Here is a 22,526-nt window from a genome sequence, read left to right as displayed (position 1 = left end):
GTTATCAAATAAATTTATTTATTTTTATTTATAATTTATTTGAAAAAAAAATATACAATCACTTTAAACTGTTTTATTTTACCCCCAATATTTAAGAATTGCAAAGCAGAATAAACTATAAAAAAATTATAAATCTTAAAACAAACTTAGATTTCAGTGTGCATTAATTTTATATTAGTGGTTTGGGGTTCTTTTTCCTCTTAATTGAAGGTAATAAAAAAAATACTACCAAAAGAAAGCAATGCTCTATTAGAAGTATTGAAGTGTACTAAAAAATTGATTATTTCTAAATACATGTAATGTTTATTAAAAATCAAATTTAAATTTTTATATTCAATTTGATATCAACTATATTGCAAGAGTGATTGAATGAATGATTGCAGTTGTACGTTGAAAATTGTCAATTATTAAATTTTAATTAACATTTAAAAAAAGAATAAAATGAAAATTTATAGTTTATATTACGGTAAGCCTCAAAATATAAAGTTCTCTACGACCTTAGAAGTTTTAGACATGATCCTGACTAGTTACATTTATTAAAATATATAGTATAATAATAGTTACATATCAAAATATACAATGAAATAGGTCTGTATAAACTTATAAACTATAACGGTATAATTTGATGTGGAAGATTAACTTATTCTAATAATAATTTTTTAGAATCCCTCATCTAATTTGATTTTGATTTTATATATATATATATATATATATACTAAGTGTGCAGGATGTAAGAGACCCCTTGTAATAATACATATATGCCGACAACATGAATATAATTGGTTTGGTTGAGTGAAGTGTACGGGTGTTATAAACCTGTATTATTATGTAATTTGCATATGTACTTATTGTTTTAGTGGCCAATTTTTTTTTACCATTTATAATTTTGGTTATTAAATTATTTGGCAGATTAATGTTTTGGATTTTTTTCCTGTCAAATAATTTTTGTTTTTTGTCTGTCAAGTGACGATGTAAGGTTTTTTTTATTGTTCTTATTTTATTACTTTTTGGTGATTAAAAATTATAGAAAAATTGTTTGTGTAACTTTTTTGAAAGGTCCTATACATATTTTAGTGAAAAAAAGTTGTCAGAAATTGTTATATCCTAAAAGTCATTTTTTAAAATAAATTACTTCCACATGAATATTTCTCTTTTAAAATTGATTGAGGAATTTTGTAAATCACATGATTTTGAAAAAAAAAACATGCTTAAACTTGTATTTTCATTCAAAAACGATTAAGTAATTGCAAAAAGATGATCCCCAAAACCTTCAAAAAAGACATTTTTTAAAAAAATCAATTACTTTCACATGGATAATTTTTTTTTTCAAAATTGATTGAGGAATTTGGTAGATTACATGATTTTGAGCAAAACACAAAAGGTTCTTCTTGGTTTCCTGATATTTCCCTCACTGCTCAACGATTTGCAAAACAAAATGGAGGGTTTTTCTTCCTCTAATTAGGATGATTAGAATGCATGCTCACACCTCCTCCTGTTTCGTTGCTTGAATCAAGTTGAATCTTCCCCATGAAGAATTGAAAAGGCCCAAATGACATGAACAGTAACACGAACCCACGTGACATTGTTCTGCGTCAGATTTGATTGGTGTTGTTTGCCAAGCTTTTCCAAGAGTAGGAGCTCGTTGTCAAAATGTGTGGGAACAGTAGTGTGGTGGTGGAATAATGACGTCGTGTTATCTCAGTCATATAAAATTTGACTAAATTATGAAAATCATGTTTCGATATACTTGTCTTAAGAGGATTAGAATAATCATTTCAAAAGCAACCCTATTATGGCCTAAATTTTGAGAAATTGATTATATAATTGAAGAGAGTTATTTCGATTGAGATTGATGATTTTAATAATTTCATTAAGGTGTGTAAGATTGGAAAGCGCTTAAAAACGAAATCTTTTTTGGTAATTGAAGTGTCAATTGATGTGATTGCGGAAAAGTTATACGAAGATAGTTAGTAGTGTTAGATTAATGTATTTAGGAATATTGATTTACACATATCGAAATTATATAATTCAACCGTTAGTATTAGAAATCTATAAATTATTGGTTGTCAATTTTCTTGGGGTTGAAACACTATCACTTAATTCTTCAAATACCAACAATGTCTACCATCGAACGTTAGCTACAAGTTCAGCAAGTCATCGTATATGTATTTAATTTTCATTTTTTATTAATTCATGTTTATTCATTTTATTGCACATTTCTAAATCCTTTAATTTTTTCAATTTCCATTTCTTCTCAAACTTTTACTTATTCAATCCCTATTTTTTTATTATTATTGAAATTATTATAAAACTAATCATTAAATCGAAAACATTTTTATCAAAGTTTCCTTATTATCTTGTAAACTACGATATTATTGTAATAAAAATGGATATATTTATCAAAGTTATAGTTGTGATTTGCATTAAGTACTAAACAATTCTTTGATGAGTTGAAAACTATCAACTTATGTTTTTAATAAAAAAAACTTATAATTGAGAATGAATTCTATGTTTTATCTTTAAACATTTATTTGTTAATAAAATTATTTAACAAAAAAATCTTTGTTGTTTCAAAAATATTTTTTTCTTTCGAATAATTAATACAATTTTCATGATTAACATGCTCTTGATGTATCATTTATGTTGAAGAACATAAAAGGGAGTGGAGCTTAAATGGTGTCATTTGTTTAATCATTTTCCAAGATGATGTGAGGAAACTTTGGTGGTGGTGGTTTATGGCAATGCATGGTGACAAAAGAGGATATGATGCAGTAGAGTTTGAGACTTGTTGCAACAACAAAAGGAAAAGCATGCAATGGTGGTTTGGAGTTATCCTTGTTGGTGGTGGTGATAAGGAGAATGATGGTGGTATCATTGGTGACAAGAAGGGATTCATTTGTGGCAAATGTGTAGATCAAGAAAGGAAAATAAAAGGGACAAATAAATAATATGATGTCAAAGGTGCATCTTAATATAACATAAGTCTAAAATTAATATAATGGCTAAAAGATATAGTGCACTATAGGTGGTTCATGTAAAATTCGTCATATAAATTATATCATAATTTAAATTTATAATAAATAAATTTTTTTAATATATTAAATTATATTTTAGATTTATGATAAATAATTTACAATAAAATATATAATATTTTTTTAATTATACGTGTATATATATTTTGAAATATTGAAATTGGATTTTGAAATAATAATGGAAAAGATGGATCCAAAGATATAAGATGTTAAAAAATATCTAACAACATTCTCATTAAAAAAAAGAAAATTATGAACATTTATTGTTGATAAATGACACATTGTCACCTAAAGACTAAAACCACCAATAATTATTCTGAGAAATGTTAGCAATATATTTTTTAATATTTTTTTAAACTCATTTTTTATTATTGATTGAATCTCTAATAAATTTGACCACTCCGCTTAACTAATGATCTCATGAAAAAAAAAAAGTACTAGTAAGTAGTAATGGAGAATCTTGGAGGAGAATAATTAGAAAAGTAGATAATTAGGATATTGATGGAAAAGTAGATGAGAAACAAGGGTATGTGAAGCAGAGTGAAAACATAACTAATAGTAATAGGGGGGTGAAAGTGAAAGAGGAGGCATATTCTCCCTTCAAAATTACGTACATCCCAAGCGGAGACCAGCACGAAGAACAAAACTAGCTCGGTTGGACCAATTCGAAGCGAACTTAGACGGAGAGAGTGACAGAGAATGATGTTGGACGGAACCGAAGACGAAGAGAAGTTTCTCGCCGCCGGAATCGCCGGCCTTCAGCAGAATTCCTTCTACATGCACCGTGCATTGGTAACTCCTCCTCCGTTAAACCCTAACCTCTCTCTTCCTTCTATTCCACGCATCCACGATCACACTAATTTTTCAGATTCGCCTTCCAAATTCCTAATTGATTCGGATCCAATTTCGATTCGTCGCAGGACTCGAACAATCTCAGGGATGCTTTGAAGTATTCGGCTCAGATGCTCTCCGAGCTCAGGACTTCCAAGCTTTCTCCTCACAAGTACTACGAACTATGTCAGTTCCTTTCTCAGATCCACCGTTATCTTGTTTTTCGTTGGATCCTGTAACTGTTTCTGCAATTACGATTGTTAATTTGCGTCTTTCTCTCGCTGAATTCGTTGTTTCAGACATGCGCGCCTTTGATCAGTTAAGGAAGCTGGAGATGTTCTTTGAGGAAGAGACTCGTCGCGGTTGCTCCATTATTGATCTTTATGAACTCGTCCAGCACGCCGGCAACATTTTGCCCCGATTGTAAGTGGCAAGTGTTGCGGAATCCGTTTTTCTTCTCATATTATTTGTTGATTATGCGTCGTTCATGATAGGAAACTTTTGCCGACTGTTCTATTAAAAATAATAAATATGTTTTTGTACCAATAGTTAGTGGGTTGTGTGTCTGTTAAGCTTGTTTCTAAATTCTGATTTAAATGATTTTATTTTATATTTGCAAGTGGAGCGATGCACAATCTTGTTGATATTATTATTTCCTGCTAATGGTGCATCATTGAGATTGATATTTATTATTTCATCATGACTGGTGGTGAAAAATACTTGGCTTGCTTAAAAACCAATTGCGCGTAACTTTTCTCACTGATGCCTTGGCATATGGTTTTGTGGTTCCGAACCTCGTTCGCACTAATTTTTAGTGAGAAGGGTTTAATGTTCTGAAGTTTTGCCGTGCTTAAGTTTTCATTCTTTCATGTTTAATATGCTTGTGAGCTGTTAATATTATGATTGCAATCAGGTACCTCCTCTGTACAGTAGGATCAGTATACATCAAATCCAAGGAAGCTCCTGCAAAGGATGTTCTTAAGGATCTTGTGGAGATGTGCCGTGGCATTCAGCACCCTGTTCGCGGACTCTTTCTCAGAAGTTACCTTTCTCAAGTTAGCAGGGACAAATTGCCAGATATTGGTTCAGAGTACGAAGGGTGAGTAATTTTTTGCCCTCTGCTCCTTTCATAGGCAAGATTATTCCTCTTTGAGGTTTCTTAGTTGAGTCTGATTTGAGGTTTCAATGAACTGAGCCAGTAGTAGTGAACATTTGGAACATAATTGATGGCACACTAAGCATCACCATTTCTCTATCTGGACCACCAACCACACTATCATCTCACTGCAACTTTGCAATGTTAATGCATGATGTCAACTCTTGCCGTCTTTAGAATATTGGATCCTCCTTCTTTGTTTCCTTTTTTTAATGATTCGTCTTTTGTTTCTTCTGTCTTTGAGTCTTTCTGATTCACTCTCTGATGTATCTGTCTTGAATATGGGGCAGTGGCAATTATTTTAAAGCTGCACCAATTGGAAATTAACTTGATGTGTGAATGCCTATTTTGACAACTGTAGGGATGCAGATACTGTAGCAGATGCTGTAGAGTTCGTGCTCCAAAATTTCACTGAAATGAACAAACTTTGGGTGCGAATGCAACATCAGGTTGGTTGAGTTGTCTGCACATCATTACAGCACGCATGTTCAGACATGCATGTCGTCACAATAGTTGCACATCATGAGGGCATGATTTCTGGTCATGCAGGTGTAGTAATGCATGTGAATCTTTCATACTCTTAGCTGACCCTGAGTTGAGGCTTGCTGTCGGGCTTTCTGGTCTGCAGGGGCCTGCCCGGGAGAAGGAGAAACGGGAAAAGGAAAGGAGCGAGTTGCGCGATCTTGTAATACCTGAAGCTTGTTACTGGTTTGCTTCTCTGCAATGGGGTTGTATAAATGATGAAATGCTTATAGAAGGCTTTTCTTGCTTTTTTGTCCTTGATACATAATTAGGTTGGCAAGAATCTTCATGTTCTCAGTCAGATAGAGGGTGTTGACCTAGATATGTACAAAGATGTTGTGCTTCCCAGAGTACTGGAGCAGGTCTAATTGCTTTATTGTTTCTATTTCTAATCATCAAAGACATGGTTAACTTTCTAACCATAAAAAAAAACGATTCCTTTTCCTCAATTATCATGGGCAGGTTGTGAATTGCAAAGATGAGTTAGCTCAGTTCTACTTGATGGATTGTATAATTCAAGTCTTCCCTGATGAGTATCACTTGCAAACTCTTGATGTTTTGTTGGGTGCTTACCCCCAACTTCAGGTCAGTGAACTTGCACATTTTTTTGTATTACTTCTGGAGGATGCCTTAATGTATATATGTTTTTTCTCACTCCGAAACATGAAAGTTCAGGTTAGTGAACTTGCACAGTTTTGTTTTACTAATATAGTAATATTATATTTTATTGTGAAAAAGCACAAATAAAATATAGAAGATATTTATCAAACAATTCTGAAAAATAGAGAAAGTAGACTCCTACATAGTAATAAGCAATTAGCACATCGTCTGAGTTATCAAACTATTTCCCAACTTTCTGTCGGCTGTAATAGCAGGAAAGATAGAATTTGAGGAGGGGATGTATTTGGCGTTTCCAAAATTTTCCTATAGAATATGATTTTAAGTTGAAACCTGCATTAATTAATTATAAGTTTGTGCCTGTCCATACGTAATAGATGAAAGCCAGCCTACCTATATTTTGTTGCATTTATTTGTAGATAATGCTACACTCACTGATCCATTTTATATTATATTCTATTTTTGAGATTTATTATTTTCTGATTCATGCTACTGAGGTACTAATAATTTGCTTAAATAAAATAGTTTCTGCATTCTGAGTTCTAGTTGGTGCTCATACTTTGGACAATAGGCCTCGCCTGTCAGGGAAACCAATCTATGTTGAATGCCATGGTTTTATTAGTTGAGCACATGCTTGACAGTAGCTATTGTATACTTTGCTTAGAACTATAAAAATTGCATCCAAAATATCTAGACAGTTTTATGCTGCAAATCCAGTAGGTATCGACACTCACTAGCTTTCTGTCTTTTTCCCCCCACCATATTTTTCAGCCATCTGTGGACATCAAGACAGTACTGTCCCAGTTAATGGAAAGGCTTTCAAATTATGCTGCTTCAAGTGCAGACGTGTTGCCAGAGTTTTTACAAGTGGAAGCATTTTCCAAATTAAGCAATGCCATTGGCAAGGTATTTTCCCCCCCCCATTTGTTTTTTCTTGGATAATCTATTCAGGTAGCACAAGCATATGTATCTCTCTACTGCTTGCTGCCTTAAAGTCAATAGGCTGTCATGGTTTGTCTAATTTTGTGGCCAGCATGATTTAACCTGTAGCAGTGAATAGCGGAGTGGCGTTTGACAGCTGGGGGATTCAAATAGCAGAGCAGTTTTCAATTGTGGCCATCGCGGCTGCAATAGCCTTTTTTGCGAGTTATAGTGGCGCTACCATGATATAGCCTTCAAAAACCCTTTTTTACTGTGTGCTAGGTCTCTCAGATGCTTTAGTTGGATAGCAGGATAGCTGCTGTTGTGAATTTTTTTATATACTTTTTCAAATGTATATTATATAGTATATACATAAAGTCTCTGCTTATTTTTAATCTTGGTTCTTCCTCTTTCTTTTTATGTTCTGTTTATCTTCAAATATTTCTCTCATAACTGGTCACTTTCAGTGTTGGATTATGAACCTTGTGAATTGTCATTTTCATTTGCCACTTGAATATTGAATGTCTAATTTTTCATACTTTTGATTTGGATGTCCTTAAAGAGAGAAATGTACTTCTTTACATCCTTCTCATTTTATGCATGATACAATGTTATTGTTGTTATGCTCATGGGTTGTGAAATATGATGTCTTCAATTGTTATGCAGGTGATAGAGGCACAGCCTGACATGCCCACTGTTGGAGTTGTAACTTTATATTCGTCCCTTCTCACCTTCACTCTTCATGTCCACCCTGATCGACTTGATTATGCAGATCAAGTTTTGGTATGTTTCATTTCAAACTGTTTGCTTTGTGCATTTTCATGTTAACTTTTTGATTCATACAATTAAGCTTACCTGAATGTAGCCATTGGCATTGTTTTATTTTTATCTCTTTACTCATGGATGGTGATAAACCAATACTTCCTTTCAATCAAAGACACAGTTTTGGTAGAATTTTATGTATCTGAAAATAGTTGTTGCATTTAATGGATGTACATTTTGATTGAATTTATAGCAACAGTAGTTCTTTTAATGTAAGGAAGCAAACTTATTCCTGTGTTTTGTAAGACCTCTGCTCTAACTGTATATGCATGTTAGGGAGCATGTGTGAAAAAACTCTCTGGCAAGGGGAAAATTGAGGACAACAGGGCAACTAAGCAGATTGTTGCTCTATTAAGTGCTCCGCTAGAGAAATATAATGATATTATGATTGCATTGAAGCTTTCAAATTATCCTCGCGTAATAGAATACGTTGATATTCGAACTACTAAGGTCATGGCAACTGTCATTATTCAAAGCATTATGAAAAACGGAACACGCATTTCTACTTCAGAAAAGGTATGTTATATCTTACTTGTGTGCTTTTTGGTGTAAGTTCTTATTATAACATAACATGATTTGCTTGTGTAGGTTGAAGCATTGTTTGAACTGATAAAGGGGCTTATCAAGGATTCTGATGGGATCCCTAATGATGAGGTCATTTTAGTACCATGACTAGTCTCATTTGTCTATTTTTACAATGCCTATTTGACTTCTCCCATTAATGTCACTTATGTTCTTATAAATGTAAGACAAAATAATACTTATTTTTGTGATCCATTCTCCTTGCATTATACTTATTTTTTTCCCTCTCCCCTTTAGCTGGATGAAGATGATTTCAAAGAGGAGCAGAACTCTGTTTCCCGTCTAATCCAGATGCTTTATAATGATGATCCAGAAGAAATGTTTAAGGTGAACTGCTTATATCCATGTGCTATGATGATGATAAAAACTTTTTTGTTTTGTACTTGTTTTTCTGCTGGAAATTTTCTCTTTCTAACACCAATTAATAATTTGCTGACTCCATTTTTTACTTACTAGTACTTCTGCACTGAAGCTGCACATGAATTTTACCCAGGAAAATATTAGAAATAAATATTTCTCAAGCACTAAACTGAAGTTAGTGTTAACTTGGGATATTGCTTTAACATTTTAATTGGTCATGGACTCCTGTAAATAAGAATGCTTATTTGTGATTATAATGTTTCTAACTCGAGGCAATGATGTTTGATATGTTACCTATGACTGCAAACTACATTGTTGGTAGGAGGCAATGATGTTTGATATGTTACCTATGACTGCAAACTACATTGTTGGTAGGGGTTATGCTGTATTTTATGAGTTCAACCTTTAATTTGTGCATAATTTTCATCCACTAAATTGCAGATCATTGATACTGTGAGGAAGCACATACTGACTGGAGGACCAAAACGTCTGCCTTTCACTGTTCCACCTCTTGTTTTTTCTTCTTTAAAGGTTTGGCAGACCTTTTTGATTAGTTGCCTGCTTTTACAGTGTGCTGTTTTGCTTTGTTGCTTACATCATGATGAATTGATATTTGATAGTGCTGGAAGCTAAAGCATAGGTTGAGACCAAATCAATTCAGCATTTTCACTTGGTTTTGATGTTTAAGTTGATTGAAATATTTCATTGACTCTACTATGTAATAATTGATTTGGAATTGGATTTTAGATTACTTAACATGATGCTAAGCCTTCTGATTTCATGCTAGAAGTTTGATAAATGACGCAACTGGGTTAGTAAGTTGAAAATTTCCCCCATTGTATTGTATGGAAATTGTCTTTATATTTCCAGCTGGCAGGAGTTATATTGGGAGCTCCATTTCTCATTGAGATAAAGTGGCACAGCCATAATATCTAAATCAAAGCCAAAATGCCAAGACATGTATTACCTTTTACTTCATGCTTTCTTGATGCTGTTGTTCCCTGTGACCCTTTTTTATCTTGCATGAAAATGAAAATGGCTGTCTGCTACTACACTGTTCAGTTATTCTTTTTTTTTTTTTTTTAATAAAGTAAAATAGTAGAGTTTATGCAGTGTATTTTACTTTACCATCTACAGTTGGTCAGACAGTTGCAAGGTCAAGAAGAAAATCCATTTGGAGATGATGCATCAACAACACCAAAGAAAATTTTTCAGCTTTTAAATCAGGTAATTTTCTCCCCTTGATAACCGATGTGGGTTTATTTTTTAACGGTGATTTATGCCGACATAATTCTGTATAAATGATGATTGAATATTTAATAATATGGAGGCGGTGAAGATTTGTTGGTACGGTAACTGATAATCTAAACAGTTATGTATAGTTAATTGGTTGATTTATTTGATGGTGTCTTGTCTTTTCTCAGACCATCGAGACTTTGTCAGGTGTCCTGGCGCCAGAATTAGCATTGCAGTTGTACTTGCAATGTGCTGAGGTACTTGAATATATTTGGTTGTTAGTGCATCAAAATGATATTTCCTAACTATATTTGCTGATTTTATTGTTTCTTTTTCTTGCATTAAGGCTGCAAATGACTGTGAATTGGAGCCTGTTGCTTATGAATTTTTCACCCAAGCTTATATTCTATATGAAGAAGAAATTTCTGTAAGTACTCCCTACTAGTTTTGTGCTTCCCTCCCTTCCCAAAAAAACAATCCTGTTATTTTCATGGGATTGAAGGTGAGTACTGAGTTTGGAGGAGGAATGTTTATGTTGACAAAATTTATGGTTTAGCCATTCTCAACTATGCATTTTGTGTTTCTTATACTAGGATTCCAGAGCACAGATCACAGCTATCCATTTAATAATAGGGACTCTTCAAAGGATGCACGTCTTTGGTGTTGAAAACAGGGATACTTTAACCCACAAGGCCACAGGGGTAATTATTGAATTTCATCATTTACGTAGTGCTCAATATATATTTTTCTACTGAATCCTCATTTTTGTGCTTTCTCATTGGACAGTATTCAGCAAAGCTTTTAAAGAAGCCAGATCAATGCAGAGCTGTGTATGCATGCTCACATCTGTTTTGGGTTGATGATCATGATAACATGAAAGATGGAGAGAGGTTTGTTTCCGTTGACATGACTTTTATGAGATTTTAGACTTCTATGGAATGCTTGTTTCTTTGCAGTGCTATGCTTGTTTCTTTGCAGTAGCTTGTAAGATTGTTCAGGGTTTTTTGTGGTTTTGGTTGAACAGAAGTAGTTGGTGAATTTTAATTGTTTGCATGTCCAAAAAGTCCATTGCTGTTTCTAGAACTATGAGATACATATGTAAGTATGTAACTATCTAGTATCTCGTGCATAGTACGTGTATTTATTTGTAAATACACGTGAAATGTGAAAAATATTTAAGAAAAGATTGTTTTATTGGTTAGAAGGTTATTGGAACTTCCAAATTTTAAAAATGAGTTTAATTGATAAATTGCAAATATTTCAGTATACTTGATGTTGATTGAAGAAATTCGAGCATTGATTAAAATAATTGAGAAAACTAAAAAACATCTCCGATTGGATAACTAATTAAAGAGACAAGAAATATTGATATAAAAACTCATAATACATGTTATAAAATGAAGACGTGTGGCTGCATAATTGAGTACATATAAAGGATATCTTGTTTTCAAGATTGAAGAGTTGAATGTATAAGAGTGTATTAGAGGAGAGTAAGAATGATTTTGTCCAATGCTGCCCTCTCTTAAGGGAGTGAACATAATTACATTGACTCTGAAGAACATTACAAGTTGGAAAAGCAGGGTGGGGAAAGAAAAAATAGATGGGGGATATGTTTCGTAATATTTGAAAAGGAATTTGAGAATTTATTTCTTACTTTATGTTATCATGATTCTTGCTGTTTTTGTTATATTCATTTTTATTTTTGAACCAGGGTCCTATTATGTCTTAAGCGGGCTTTAAGAATTGCAAATGCAGCCCAACAAATGGCAAATGCAGCACGAGGTAGCACCGGATCAGTAATGCTCTTCATTGAGATATTGAACAAGTAAGATTAACGTCCATAATCTTATGTCAGCACTGTTCTTCTTTGCTTCGCAACAGTGTAAAATGGAATAATGATGATGTGTGTATTTTTTTTCTAGGTATCTTTACTTCTTTGAGAAGGGAAACCTACAAGTCACCGTTGCGGCTATCCAGGGCTTAATTGAGTTAATTATGAATGAAATGCAGAGCGACACCACAACTCCAGATCCAGCTGCCAATGCTTTCTTAGCCAGTACTATGCGGTATATAGAGTTCCAAAAACAAAAAGGCGGTGCGGTAGGTGAGAAGTATGAAGCCATCAAGGTTTCACATGCTGGATAACTGATACCCTTGATGTTGTCATGTTAGATTTTGAAGCAATTTGTTCTTGGGCTGGTCCAGCTACTGTTTTCAATTGTCTTTAGATTCCAAACTGAAGAACCACTTCCTGATATGTGCCCACAGCAAAAGTACACTCGCTCATTGAGTTAGGACTCCGATTCACTCTGTAACTAATGAAACTGAGCCACCATTAAACATTGCTAGATCTTTTCTTCTTCCAATTTTACATCAGTTTAGAGAAATTACTTGTAGTACAGTTGCTATATTTAAATTCTTAAAGTGTGCACAAAGGTTTAGACGGACTTGTCGATTTCCAGTGGAGTCTATAGTCAGACTATAAGAGTGTGTTTTAAACTGTTGTTTTTTAATTTTGAAAATTGAAAAAAGATTTGAAGTTATTCTTATCAATCTGTTTTTTTTTTATAATAATTCTTTTTAAAAAAAGTAGTTCTTAATCATTTTTCCCTTTTTTGATAGAATTATCTCATTAAGGAGTGCTTTTTTTCTTTTCTTTTTTTCATTTGCCTAGTTCGTTAGCATGGATTATTAGTACATTGATAGGCGGGAATGGAATGTTGGATATTTTTGGATGCTATCTAGACGTAGCGTTGCCATACCGGTACTTCTGCCTTGTATATTTTTTTTAGTTAATTTCTTTAAATAATAAATAATTGAGGGGGTAGAAAAATGGTTACATACATGCTTTCAAATGTAAGACAATAACATGTAAGAAATTGAGACAGATATGAAAGCAAATTAAGACCTATGTAAATACGTTGGTTAAAAACTATAAAAAAAATGGGTTGAGTACTGCAGCTGCTTATGTTTTTAAAAGCTGGGTTAGTATATTTTCAAAAGGATAAAGCACGACGGGTTTAATGGTGATGCATAGCCCGTTTTCTCAAACATGGTTAGTAATGTTTTGCTTCGTATTCTGTCTGAGTAGGGTAATCCACAAGCGTATCTGCTTCATGTTTCTGGTCTCTAACAAGAATAATTCATAGGAATTTGGTTGCTTCATGTTTTTCTTCAAAATTGTAGTTTAATAATTTTCTAATACTAGACGTTACGTGTCGCGATCATCGTAACCAGTCTCATTTGAAATGGGTTCATTGAAAATTCTGGTTCTCACTTCATGTACTAATTTAGATGTGATTCTCTCATTCTCACTTTCTCATGCAGCATAAACCATAACAGAAAGCAAAATCCATTCTCGGTCTGTGAAGTTAAATTCATTATTATACATAAACCAAAAAGGACTTGATTTTTCGTAACATCAATAATTTTCCTTTGCATATTACGATATTACCAGTGTGGATTAAAAAGTCACGTGGTTTGACTTTGTATGAATTTTATATAAATTGACTAGCAAAGATTCATAAATCATAACCCACTAAAAATATCTTTTAATAAAGACAGGTCAACGCCCAGAGATTAGCACTACACCCAAAAAAGATGCAGGCACCCGTCATAAAAAAAAAGTGAATGAAGAAAAAACTTTATATGACAAAATGGGCTATATACTAAAATTTACATTTATTAATTTTTATAATAATTATTTTTAATCAATACTAATTTTTAATAGTTAACCCAATAAAATTATTTTATCCCGTGAGTATATTACCATTAAAATCAAACTTTTTGTTAGTAGTATTTGTCGTTCGTTTTTCAAGAAACTTGGGATTAGTCATGGAGACAACGTGAATAAAAATAATGTGAAGAAACGAAGAAACTGCTTCAGCCTAACTCTTCTATCCCACCAAATGACAACTAAGAAACAAATAAAAATCTGTACACATAGCCATACCTTGAATTGAAAAATAATATACTTCAAATATATATCTTCAAGCAAACAAGGTCGTTATCCTAACTGGGATATTCCAGTCTATTAATACATAAATCAAAACGAAAGTTATAGGAAAAAAAGGTGGGAACCATGAAATGCAAATTTGACTATTAGAGTTGACAATAATTCAAAGAAAGCAAAGCATTAACCCACCTTATGCTTCAAGGAGATCTAGAGTATTTGTCTGAGGAACACCCACAAACTCCAACTTCTTCAATAACAAAGAAATGATAAAAAGAAAGAAGGGGAGGGTAATACAGGTAGAACAAAGGGCAGTCAAATGTTAACACCTAGTGAATCACAATATCGAGCATGCCTTTTGTGCTTTACCCTTCTTTTTCTTCTGCTTAGGTGGTTGAAGGACAACTCTTATGGCTGCATCAAAGACTGCCTTCACGTTCTGTAATAAATACCAATTTTTTTTTTAAAAACATTGAATTAACCATCGTGATTTTAAAAAAATAAAAGAAATACATTCAACCATGTACCTCCTGTGTTTTTGAACTGCATTCAATGTAAGCTGGTGCATTAATCAGCTTCCTAAGCTCTTCTCCCTTAAAGGGAATGCACAAGTCAGATTTAATTTATTACATAACTAAACAAGGTTCCAGAGCACCCGAAACAATATTCACCTGAGCTGTGGTAATAGGTACGGCACCAGGATGGTCGATGCAGAACTGCTTATCATCCCGAAGGTCTATCTCATTACAAATCACAAATAATAAGGAATAGACTCTTGTTTGCGAAAATCATCAATATAATATTCACAAGTTGAGAAACTAAAACAACCATCTGTCCCCTCAATAGAACAAAACATGCTATGAACCTCACTGGAAGATTATTTGAAAAGTTTAATACATATCTCAAGGCAGGGCCAGCCTATACAATGCATGAATAAAATTAATCAACCAGAAACATCCATGCATTCACCGTTATGGTATCAGCTACACGTTGGAAAAAGGAAAACAACGGTGATGAGAATCTAAAGAAGAAAAAAATGCACCAGAAATACAGCCACTTCTGGCCAAAACAAAATCTGGTTCAGCAGTTCATCATTCAGATAAATAAAAATTTCAATGGTGCTGTACTTGTATCTGAAGTCAACATTAATCAATCATGAAATCCGTGGGGATAAGTTCATATATTTCATTGTACCACAAGCCACATTGACTAAATTAAATAAACAAGCCAGAGGGCAGCATCTAATGAATGCATGGTACTCAATATCAGTATCACATTATGCAGCAATAAGCTTACCAAGCTTTGTGCCAACCAGAATAATGGGGACACCAGGTGCATAATGCTTCAACTCTGGAATCCACTGAAAAAGAAACCAGACATGCAATTTATCATCGACTTTTTATATAAATGAATTATTTTCTTAAAATATAACATGATCCATACATCCTTCGTTACAGGCCATACAGAAACCTCATGATTCTCAAAAGAAATAAGAATTCACCCAAAACACTCTGACCACAATAAATTGCAACGAAGTACCTTTTTAGAGACATTTTCATAACTGGCCTTGCTTATGAGAGAGAAAGCCAATATGAAAACATCGGCACCACGGTAACTCAAAGGTCTTAATCTGTTGTAATCCTCTTGTCCTGTTCCACAAATAACACAATAAATCCAGAGAAAACTTCCAAGCTCCAACATCACAGAGACAATAATCACGCAGCATTACCAGCAGTATCCCACAAACCCAGATTCACAATGCTCCCATTGACAACCACATTTGCACTGAAATTGTCAAAGACAGTCGGCACATAATCCTGTTTTTAAATACACAACAAATACAACGTTATCAAATTGTTAACCAAATGTTTATAAAAAAAAAAACGTTAACCAAACTTTATAATAAACAAAATGAGACCCATTTAAAATGCACACGTGTTGCAGCCTATGAAACATTTCCCCAATGGAGATTAAAGGAAAATGTAGCTGAATTTATTCAAATATGCGGAATTGGAGAATTACCCAGAACCCAAAATTTAGTTTTTAGGAGAGAGAAAAGAACTAACGGTGGGGAAAGTGTTGCTGGTGTAGGAAATAAGCAAGCAGGTTTTGCCCACAGCACCATCCCCAACAGTGACGCACTTGATGAACCTAGAAGCGCTCATCTTTGGAACTCGGAGAAAAGAAAAGAGACACCAACAGCCTCAGATCTTCACCTGAGGACCCGATCACACACCCCCTCAAATTTCTTCTTCTTCTTCGTCTTCTTCTTCTTCTTCTTCTTCTTCTTCTGTCTCAATTACACATCTGCGCCACAAAATAATAATGAATGAATGAATGAAAAACAGAAGAGAGAATGGGTAAAGAAAGAAAGAAGGAACAAACCCTAATTGGGAAAATGCGGAAAGAGATGGTGTGGGAGAAAGGGAGGAAATGGAAAAAAGGAAACCCTAACAAAGACTGTGAGAGGAGAAGGCATTGACGGAGGATAGAGAAAGAAAGAGAAACCTTTTTTGGCCCGCGAGATTTTCCTGTTGAACCGCTCATACAACCCAGCACAGCAACAAACTCTCCTCTTTTTATTGTTTTTTTTTCTTTAAAAATAAAAATAAAAATAAATAAATACACTTTTCACTTTCTTTTGGCCATTTTTACTTTGCCTTTAAATCGCAGACAAATTCGGATCCCTATGCCATAAATTCATGGTCACCACTCAACCCATTCTGGGGTAATTTTTTTTTTTATCGTCATTGTTACTGTTATTACATGATAAATTTCATTGTGTTTTTACGCAAAATAAGGGGGTAAAAAAAAAAATTCCAATAAAAGCATATTCGTTCAGGTTGGTTTTTTTTTTTTTTTTTTTAATGAAGGACATGGATTTGGTTGGTACAGTCCAAAATTGCCAACATTTTTATACTGTCAATGCTTTTAAAATCGTTAAGTGAATATCGGATGGTTCACGTCTTAAATTTATGTTTTGAATTTGATTTATCAAAAATATAAAACAACTCGTTCGATATGAATCTTACACTCTTAAATTATTGACTGTGTAAATGTGTATAAAGAAAATATTACTCAAAATTCGAACCGTTAAATTATGATTTCATTGCATGATCCTCTAGTTACTGCTTATAAACTACGAAAAACATTTATAGCTAAGATGAGTGCTTACAATACACCCGGAAATGGATTAAATTTCTTTAAAGTGCAGCTTCTATTTTAGAATGATATCCTAACATGTTTTCTGGTTAAAATTTATTAAAAAATATAAAATTATGAGTTTTGTTAAATAGGTTGTGATACGAAAAAAAAAAAACTTGTAACAGCCCCTTCACTTTAATAAAAAAAGTAAACAAGATATAGACTTACCTCATTTTTATTTTTCTTTTTCAACAATGTCAATATATCTATTTTTTGGTACAGCATACAACAATATGTTGTGAAACTCGCTTAAGATGTGCATCAGAACAAACATCATTGATTAATTAGGATGTCCGATGAATATGAAATGCCAACCAACAAAATTGATCTTTACCATTATAATCGATAATTGACACGACACTTGTATTTCCAATTTTTCTTGTTTCCTTTGTTGGGCTTTCAATTACTACATAAAGTACGGTATTTGATTTGAAACTTAAAAGTTAGTCCACAAACAACAAGAAGTCAAAGGCTAGATTTATATCACGTGCGATACAGAAAATTCTCACATTTTTCGATTTTCTGTTAAGTGACCAAGGTGGCAAGTTGGGTTGTATATGGATAAACAAATTAATTAAGCGTTTGTTGAATAAGTGATTATTATCATTTAAAACTTATCTATAAGTCATTTTATAATCAAAGAAAAAAATATTTTCATAATTATTCTAAAAAGTTTATTGAATAATCTGGAATCAATAAATTATTAGTTATTTTCCTTTTTTATAAGCATTATTAATTATTTTCTTAAACTCTCAAACATTTATACAATTGTTTAAATTATAAAATAACCCAAACAGTCAGTTTCACAACCTAGTCAGTATTCCTTGCCCTTCCACAATAAATAGTTCAATATAACTTTACCAATTGTGAGAGTTAATAATCCGAAACCAGGTTAAATATAACTTTACCAAAATAGAGGGAAAGAAAGATACAAGTTGAGCGAGTGAGTCACAGTTGTTCTCATCGAAGCAGAAGAAGAAGAAATGGCGACTTCTCTGCAACTGTTCCAATGCAAACTAGCGAGACCCTTTCGGCCATTCCCTTTGCGAAGTTCAACTCCCCCTCTGAGTCTGAGGTGTTGCGCTTCGCCCCCTTCTTCCTACAGCATCACTCTCATTCCCGGCGATGGAATCGGCCCCGAAATCATCTCCGTGGCCAAAGACGTTCTTGTCCTCGTGGGTTCTCTCGAAGGGATCAAATTCGAGTTCCAAGAGGTTCTTATGGGTGGAGCTGCATTGGATGCCACCGGAGTCCCTTTACCCGATGATACCCTTTCTGCCGCTAAGCACTCTCATGCCGTTCTGCTTGGTGCTGTTGGAGGTTATAAATGGGATAAGAACGAGAAACATCTCAAGCCTGAGACTGGCTTGCTTCAGATACGTAAAGAGCTTGGAGTATTTGCAAATCTTAGACCAGCTACCGTGTACTCTCCGGTAAAAATATTTTCTTCATACTGCATTTTCTCATTCAATACAGTTAGGTCAAGGATAAGCACATTCTCGAACAATTAATTGGTTGAAATTTATTAGAAAAAATTACATATCCCTGCTTTGCTTGTTGTCCCTTGGAACGGAAGACAGACGGATCAGGAAAATCTTAGGGATGTATTTTATGATGTGGTAACTGTGTGCAAAGTAATTTTAATTTGTGTTATATTCTTCGGTAGTTAGTGGATGCTTCAACTTTGAAGAGAGAGGTTGCTGAAGGGGTCGATATCATGCTTATAAGGGAACTCACTGGAGGTCTGTGGTGTTCTGATTCTGCTTTCATGTTCCTATATAATATTTAAATTTTGAAATGTGATTTCTTCATCTATTTTTCTTTAACTGGACTTAGTCTTCTTGCTGCTGCTCTGTTATTATTTAGGTATCTATTTTGGAGAACCCAGGGGCTTTGGCACCAATGAAAATGGTGAAGAGATTGGCTTTAATACTGAGATTTACGCTACACATGAGGTATCTTACTATTATAAGATGATTCTACTACACGTGAGCTATAAAATATATATGAATTGCAACAGATTAATGAAGGTTGATGAAGGCTTTGAAGCATCCACTTGTATATTTCCATGAAAGAGAACTCATGTGAAGGATTTGAGCGGAGTTTCTTGTTGTACAATCATTCCAAATGATTTCATAATGATTATATGATGGCCAGTTATGATGGAAATTGAAAAATATCTCTAATTTGACTAAAAGTCGAAGCCAGGGTATCTTTAAGATCTTTAATTAAAACAGGTAAAATTGTGTTAGGAGTTAGGAGAGGTGGAAGGGGAAGTTAGTTAAGACAGTTAGGATATTAGTTAGTTAGTCAAGGAGTGAGGTAAAAAAATAGAGGAATGTAGAGGAAGGGGATTCATTCATTTGTGCTTTGCTCTTTGTGAAAGGAGGCATCCTCTATGAAGAGGAAATATTTAGACGAGAGATCTCTCTCCTTTGTTCTGTCAATTCAATAAAATCTGTTTCTTTTACCCATTTCTAGTCTAGGGTCGTAACACATTGTCTACAAGGAAGGATGTATAGTGTGTTTTGTTTAAACTTTAAATTCATTTTTAGCATAATTGATTAAAAAATCACGTGTTAAACTGAAGCAACAAATACTAGCTTGAGCTTTTGCATGGTGTCATCATGATTTTATGGACTAGAACTAGAATCTATTGTCACTTGTTATCCAAACTCACTAGGAATGTACTATATGCAGATTTCACCTTTTTCTTTCCCTTTAAAGGGACTTTTAGTTTTCTTCTGGAGCTGTTTCTTTAACAAATTTCTGTATTATCTCTGGATCTATGACTGTGTGATCAATAATAATTGGTATAACAGATAGATCGCATAGCTCACTTTGCATTTAAGGTTGCTCAGAAGCGTTGTGGGAAACTTTGCTCTGTTGACAAAGCCAATGTACTAGAGGTATGTATTGCTGGATTACCTCATGAAACTTATTCAGGGATACTGTGATGTTTTTGTATGATGTGTATACAGAAAAAAGAGTTAATGGCAAATGCCTTCCAAGTTCCAACTGAATATGGCCTTGTTTGATATAATGAGAATACCGGTGCTATTCTATACTTACATTTTCTAACTCTAGAATCTAGTTGCATGCCTCAAATTGCTTAAACTGGAAATTGGAAGATTCAATCATGCTGCAAAGAAAATGCCTCTCAGTTGTTTTGTCTTATTTAAGATTCTGCTTAGATTAGGTGTTCCAGATATCTTTCAAGACAACTTCAGTATAAAACACTTTTTCTGTTAACATTTTTATATTTCTCCAAAAAATGCAATGTTCTATTGACCTATATTTGTAAATAGTTAATGAGCACATAAACATAATAGTTAATGACCTATATATGGAATTTCCTCACTCACTGAATATTTAAAATTTGTGCATGCTTTGGATACTTGGGGGAATGAACAAGAAGATACTAGTGGCTATTTAGGTCCAGTTCCTATACTTACTATATTTGAGTTCTCCAGGCATCAATGTTATGGAGAAAGAGATTTTTGGCAATAGCGCAAGAATATCCTGATGTTGAGCTCTCACATATGTATGTCGATAATGCTTCAATGCAACTAATTCGCGATCCAAAACAGGTTTGCTCATGGAATAATTTATTGTAATTTATCTTTCATTTTACTTATGGCTATGCAAATTTATATTCACAAACAAAAAATCTTTTCATGGTTAAAATGTAAGTGTTACAATATCTAACTCTGAAAGTTCAGTTTGACACCATGGTGACAAACAACATTTTTGGCGATATATTATCAGATGAGGCTTCAATGGTCACTGGAAGTATTGGGATGCTTCCTTCTGCTAGCCTAGGGGCTTCGGTATGAAAAAAAATATACACAATCAATTATGATATAAATTATGAGCATGTTTCTCAATTTTATTTTGCAATTTGTGCTATGTTATGTGGCAAGTAACTTCATTGATTTCACTGAGTTTTGGATTTTTATTGGATCAGGGACCTGGACTTTTTGAACCCATACATGGTTCTGCACCTGATATTGCCGGACAGGTTGGTGTCTTTTATTTCCGTTTTTTTCATTTGCTTTGACTGCCGGCATGCTTAACAACAGCACAATTATTTATATACAGGACAAGGCAAATCCATTTGCTACTGTTCTTAGTGCTGCTATGCTTTTGAGGTATGGCCTAGGAGAAGAAAAGGCAGCTAAAAGAATAGAGAATGCAGTGGTGGACACTTTGAACAGGGGATTTCGAACTGGTGACATATATTCTGCAGGAACAGTAAGCATATCTTTCATTAATGTTGAAAAGACTTAGGTCCTTTTTAAATCACACTTCATATTATTTTCTCTTTGATTAATTATTGGAATTATTTTGCTGAGTAAACTTGATGTTTGGATTGTGTATTGATGCAGAAGCTGGTAGGATGCAAACAGTTAGGTGAAGAGATACTGAAGTCAGTTGAATCTAACGTTCATGCTGGTGCTGCTACAGTGTGATCTCGAGACCAACTCGCCATAGAACTTTGGATTCTGGTTTTTATCCTAGAGATCACTACGACTGCCAAAGCTGAGAAAATCTCCCTAATTTGGCTCCCTTCGTGTTTCCACTTTCTTCTTTTACTAATTTTACTGGCTAAGACAAGCATTTTTTTAAAATACCTTTTAGTATATCTGGATTAATATTTTAAAAGTATTGAAAATTGTAGTTGGCCGTTAAACAAGGTTAAGTGAGGTACCACGGCGATTCAATAAGGGTGGGAGAAAACTCTCTCATTCAAATGAGGACTTTGCCTATACATGATAAGCACAAACACCAAGCAAAAAGGTTTTTTCTAGTAATGACAATGAAATTGAGAATCCTGAAGATCTTCTTTTTGAGTATGTGGTACAGGATCTTATAGTTGTGAATCATTGGCAAACAAGATATTAGATCTTGCACACCACTATCCAACACTTGTCATTGAGAAGTTGTGACTTATTGTCAGTCAATTGGAAATTTGTGACATGGTATCAAATTGTAACTTCCAAGTTTTGAGTGAAAGGAAAATCTCTTATTCTCGTACCTTCCACATGCATGAGTTATGAAAGAAAATAATTTATAAGTCTCATTGATATCAACCTCGTATTGAAAACTGACGTGACGTGATTGAGTTTTTCCTTACGGTGTTTTTAGTTGCCAGGTTGAGAAGTAGATTTGGATTACTTTTCAGGACTATTGATAGACGTAAAAAAAAGATTATTGATGTTACTATGCTAATGTGGTTGTTAATTTTGATTATAATCAATTTATTATCTTAAGAAAAAATAGTTTTTGG

The 22,526-nt window shown here is 33.7% G+C and overlaps 3 protein-coding genes across 5 annotated transcripts; 2 read left to right on the top strand and 1 right to left on the bottom strand.

Moving 5' to 3' along the window:
* Window positions 1-3,579: 3,579 nt before the first annotated feature.
* On the top strand, window positions 3,580-12,560 carry LOC114375851 (vacuolar protein sorting-associated protein 35A-like). The gene is made up of 21 exons (XM_028333715.1): window positions 3,580-3,824; window positions 3,953-4,049; window positions 4,163-4,286; window positions 4,777-4,962; window positions 5,381-5,468; window positions 5,648-5,704; window positions 5,814-5,903; window positions 6,004-6,126; window positions 6,931-7,065; window positions 7,747-7,863; window positions 8,179-8,418; window positions 8,491-8,556; window positions 8,722-8,811; window positions 9,286-9,375; window positions 9,982-10,071; window positions 10,269-10,337; window positions 10,427-10,507; window positions 10,674-10,781; window positions 10,867-10,970; window positions 11,792-11,905; window positions 12,003-12,560. Exons 1-21 carry the CDS (start codon window positions 3,732-3,734, stop codon window positions 12,223-12,225), a joined length of 2,385 nt encoding a protein of 794 aa, XP_028189516.1. The 5' UTR covers window positions 3,580-3,731; the 3' UTR covers window positions 12,226-12,560.
* Window positions 12,561-14,033: 1,473 nt separating this feature from the next.
* On the bottom strand, window positions 14,034-16,652 carry LOC114376318 (rac-like GTP-binding protein RHO1). 3 transcript variants are annotated; one of them, XM_028334396.1, is made up of 8 exons: window positions 16,541-16,652; window positions 16,099-16,339; window positions 15,762-15,849; window positions 15,572-15,681; window positions 15,329-15,392; window positions 14,704-14,768; window positions 14,560-14,625; window positions 14,034-14,471 (listed from the first exon to the last, which is right to left on the bottom strand). In XM_028334396.1, exons 2-8 carry the CDS (start codon window positions 16,195-16,197, stop codon window positions 14,370-14,372), a joined length of 594 nt encoding a protein of 197 aa, XP_028190197.1. In that variant the 5' UTR covers window positions 16,198-16,339; window positions 16,541-16,652; the 3' UTR covers window positions 14,034-14,369. The 3 variants fall into 3 exon arrangements, with proteins under 3 accessions (XP_028190197.1, XP_028190198.1, XP_028190199.1); XM_028334397.1 differs by having other exon boundaries at window positions 16,418-16,576; XM_028334398.1 differs by lacking the exon at window positions 16,541-16,652 and having other exon boundaries at window positions 16,099-16,293; window positions 16,321-16,338.
* A 1,463-nt stretch (window positions 16,653-18,115) lies between these two features.
* LOC114376316 (3-isopropylmalate dehydrogenase, chloroplastic-like) lies at window positions 18,116-22,280 on the top strand. Its single transcript, XM_028334394.1, has 9 exons — window positions 18,116-18,669; window positions 18,903-18,978; window positions 19,103-19,191; window positions 20,059-20,145; window positions 20,710-20,826; window positions 20,959-21,066; window positions 21,204-21,257; window positions 21,338-21,490; window positions 21,625-22,280. The coding sequence occupies exons 1-9, from the start codon at window positions 18,220-18,222 to the stop codon at window positions 21,706-21,708; spliced, it is 1,218 nt and encodes a 405-aa protein (XP_028190195.1). The 5' UTR covers window positions 18,116-18,219; the 3' UTR covers window positions 21,709-22,280.
* The last annotated feature ends 246 nt before the right edge of the window (window positions 22,281-22,526 follow it).

The sequence above is a fragment of the Glycine soja genome, chromosome 11 (assembly GCF_004193775.1).
Source record: "Glycine soja cultivar W05 chromosome 11, ASM419377v2, whole genome shotgun sequence".
Taxonomy (NCBI): domain Eukaryota; kingdom Viridiplantae; phylum Streptophyta; class Magnoliopsida; order Fabales; family Fabaceae; genus Glycine; species Glycine soja.
This window is presented reverse-complemented; position numbering and strand designations above follow the sequence as displayed.